Below are 3,358 nucleotides of genomic sequence, written 5' to 3' on the forward strand. Positions count from 1 at the left end.
CTCTTTTTTCTTTGTGAAACAAAGTATGGAATACAGAGATACTCCAACTACTACACAAACATCAACTAGTCTACCCTTATAGACATTATAAAATTCACATTACATCGTTACAAAACATATACCAATGAACTTTTCAAACCCGTACTATTAAGCAATAAAGACACCACATTCTTTAAGCCAATTCTTTCTTAAAAATCAACCACTCTCGTAAAACTTGAATAGTGTAACTCACCTTAAACTATAAATGGATTAAACAATACTTCATCACAATTTTTTGGTGTAATTTTAATTCATGGAGACTATCATGCAAGGAAAAAACTATGTTCTATCTCCACAATAAGTTCAAATTAGTTGGGTTAATCAAATTCACTACTCTTTTGGTAAAAAAGCCTTAATCTCAAGTCTAATAAATGTCACAAAAAAGACAAAAATGTTTCACCATTATTTATGATCAGTTGTTGAAGCCATTTTTTACTTGGCATATAAGTTAGAAAAAGTCTTTTAATCCTTAGCCGAGAAATAAGACTATTATTCTGTTGTTGTCTTTCACCAAACCATGATCAGGTGTTGATTGACAAAGTCTTTTTACTTGGCACTTGATACTATTATATATATATATATATATATATATATATATATATATATATATATATATATATATATATATATATATATATATATATATATATATATATATATATATATATATATATAATACCTTGCACATGGTAATATGCACCAGAAGCAAAGCATAAGAGTGTAGGACTAAATAGCAACAGCAATGAAAAGTTTAAGTTGTTTGTTGGTGTTTTCTTTGGGAATTTTCATCCAAATGAGTTACTGTCATAGCAGCATCACAACATGCTTGCCTCAGAAAAATGCTGCACTATTCATACTCGGAGATTCATTATTTGATAATGGAAACAACAACTACATCAACACCACCATCTCTTACCAAGCAAATTATTATCCCTATGGTGAAACTTTCTTCAAATACCCCTCTGGCAGATTTTCTGATGGACGCATGATACCAGATGTCGTTGGTATGCACATTTTATTTCATCTGCTGCTTTAACTTTCAGTTGAGTTTTTCTTGTGTTCTTCATGTTGTTGAAGAAAATTGCTTCAAACTTGTATTAACTATTTTATGTTGTTTAGCTGAACTTGCTAAGTTGCCAATACTTCCACCATACTTGCATCCGGGTCGTGTTGAACACGTCTATGGTGTCAATTTTGCTTCAGGAGGTGCTGGTGCTCTGCGTGAAACCTCTCAAGGATTTGTAAGATTAATATCACCATAACATTATTGTAGGACCATATATAATTTGAAGGAACCTCTGTAAGTTAAAAAATAAATTTTAAGTCTAATTCAATCCTATAAAATTGGCTTGTAAGATGAGATTTGTATTTACTTATTGCATCTAAATTAACCTTGAAACGTAATTCATCGTACTTTTAGTTAGATAGTTAATAAATAGTGTTATACTGATATAACCTGTCTGATTTTTAATCCCTGTGTAGGTGATAGACCTCAAAACTCAGGTAAGTTATTTAAAAGATTTAAAGAATGTGTTCAGTGAGAGACTGGGAAACGCAGTAGCAGAGGAAATTGTGTCAAAATCAGTGTACTTGATTAGCATTGGATCCAATGACTATGGCACTCTTCTCAACCCAGACTCAGATCCTGTGTTTCCTCCTGGTGATCATCAAGGGTTTGTTGATTCTGTCATTGGAAACCTCACAGATGCCATCAAAGTAAGAACAAACTTTAACTTGAATTAATTCTTGAGAAATCACCTTTTTTATATTCTATTTAGTCTCTTCTCCATGTATGCTATATATTTTTTGGTATAATAGTAAAATTTTGATTTCTATATTTAATAAAATTTCCAATTTTGATATCTATTATTTTTTCTGCAATTGTAGTACCTTCATTTTTAATTATATGTATTATTTTATTTAATTTATATCTTTAGCTTTATTCAACTTTTAATTTTAAAAATACATTGGATCACCGTGAAATGAGATTTCTCTTCAAGTTCCAACAACTACTAGTCTTTTCAATTGTGCAAAACGCCATAAGTAGCATGCATTTTTCTCTGATGCATATATACAGTAACACAATTTTGCTGAGCAAAATTGAATAAATCTACTCAAATTGAAACGTAAAGGATTAAAACTTGCATTCAGGATCTATAGTTACACATAATTGGAAATTAAGGGATCAAAATCGAGGAACAAAAAGTTTGATTATCTTGTAAATTATTGGAAGAAAAATCAAATTAGACCCATCTTTTTCATAATCCTAACCCTAATATTTATATGATGTAATTTTAGGAAATTTATAATGTTGGTGGAAGGAAATTTGGATTTGTTAATGTGGGTCCAATAGGTTGTGTACCTGCCATAAGAGTTTTGGTGAATAATGGAAGCACATGCCTTGAAGAATTTTCAGCCATCGCAAGACAACACAACACTGCACTTTCAGAGAAGCTTCTTGAGCTAGAGAAACAGCTCAAGGGATTCAAATATTCAGTCAATGATTTCTATGGGGCACTTTCTGAAGTGCTGAACAATCCAACAAAATATGGTATTTCCAAAACCCATGTTTCGTTAATTTTTATTTCCGAGGATGTCGTAATCATTGTTTTGGCTTTGTCTTGATGGGAATTGAAGGTTTTAAAGATCCTAGTGTGGGATGTTGTGGAGGTGGAGCATACAGAGGAGACCAAAGCTGTGGAGGGAACAAAGGGACCAAAGAATACGAGTTATGTGACAACGTCAATGAACATCTGTTCTTCGATTCTAATCATGTTACTGATAGAGCTAGCCAGCATTTCGCAGAGTTGATATGGAATGGAAATCACTCTGTCACAACTCCTTACAATTTGAAACAACTATTTGAATTTTGAATATCTATATATAGCCATAACACCATGATGTATTCTTTGTATTTTGCATTAAGGGGTTTGAGCTTGATAAATAAAACATGGTTTCATGAATGGTTTTGATACTTCTGCTGGTTCTTTTGAAAGAGGATCACCAATGGAGATATACAACACTAACGAGGAATTGATACTATTCTTTATCTGTTTGGGCACTTCAAACTGCAGATCAGTAATAACTTTTCAATGTGCTCATTGTTACCTTATTTAATATTGAAAGATAAACTTCCATTGGTTATTGGATTACTTTTTCATTATCATCTAAACCTTTGAACATTTCAAAGAGATCATATTCCATCTCATTAAAGAATTTGGTCTAGAAACATACAATTTTCAGTAACAAAACATGAAACTGTTATGGAGGTAAACGTGACTAAAACAATATATACTCTATAATCGAAAACTCTTAACAG

The 3,358-nt window shown here is 31.6% G+C and overlaps 1 protein-coding gene across 1 annotated transcript; it reads left to right on the forward strand.

The window, feature by feature from the left end:
* Positions 1–724: 724 nt before the first annotated feature.
* Positions 725–3,015, forward strand: LOC114166033 (GDSL esterase/lipase 1-like). Its single transcript, XM_028050687.1, has 5 exons — positions 725–1,043; positions 1,159–1,280; positions 1,522–1,755; positions 2,338–2,590; positions 2,677–3,015. Exons 1-5 carry the CDS (start codon positions 782–784, stop codon positions 2,910–2,912), a joined length of 1,107 nt encoding a protein of 368 aa, XP_027906488.1. The 5' UTR covers positions 725–781; the 3' UTR covers positions 2,913–3,015.
* The last annotated feature ends 343 nt before the right edge of the window (positions 3,016–3,358 follow it).

This window comes from Vigna unguiculata, chromosome 10, assembly GCF_004118075.2.
Source record: "Vigna unguiculata cultivar IT97K-499-35 chromosome 10, ASM411807v1, whole genome shotgun sequence".
NCBI lineage: Eukaryota > Viridiplantae > Streptophyta > Magnoliopsida > Fabales > Fabaceae > Vigna > Vigna unguiculata.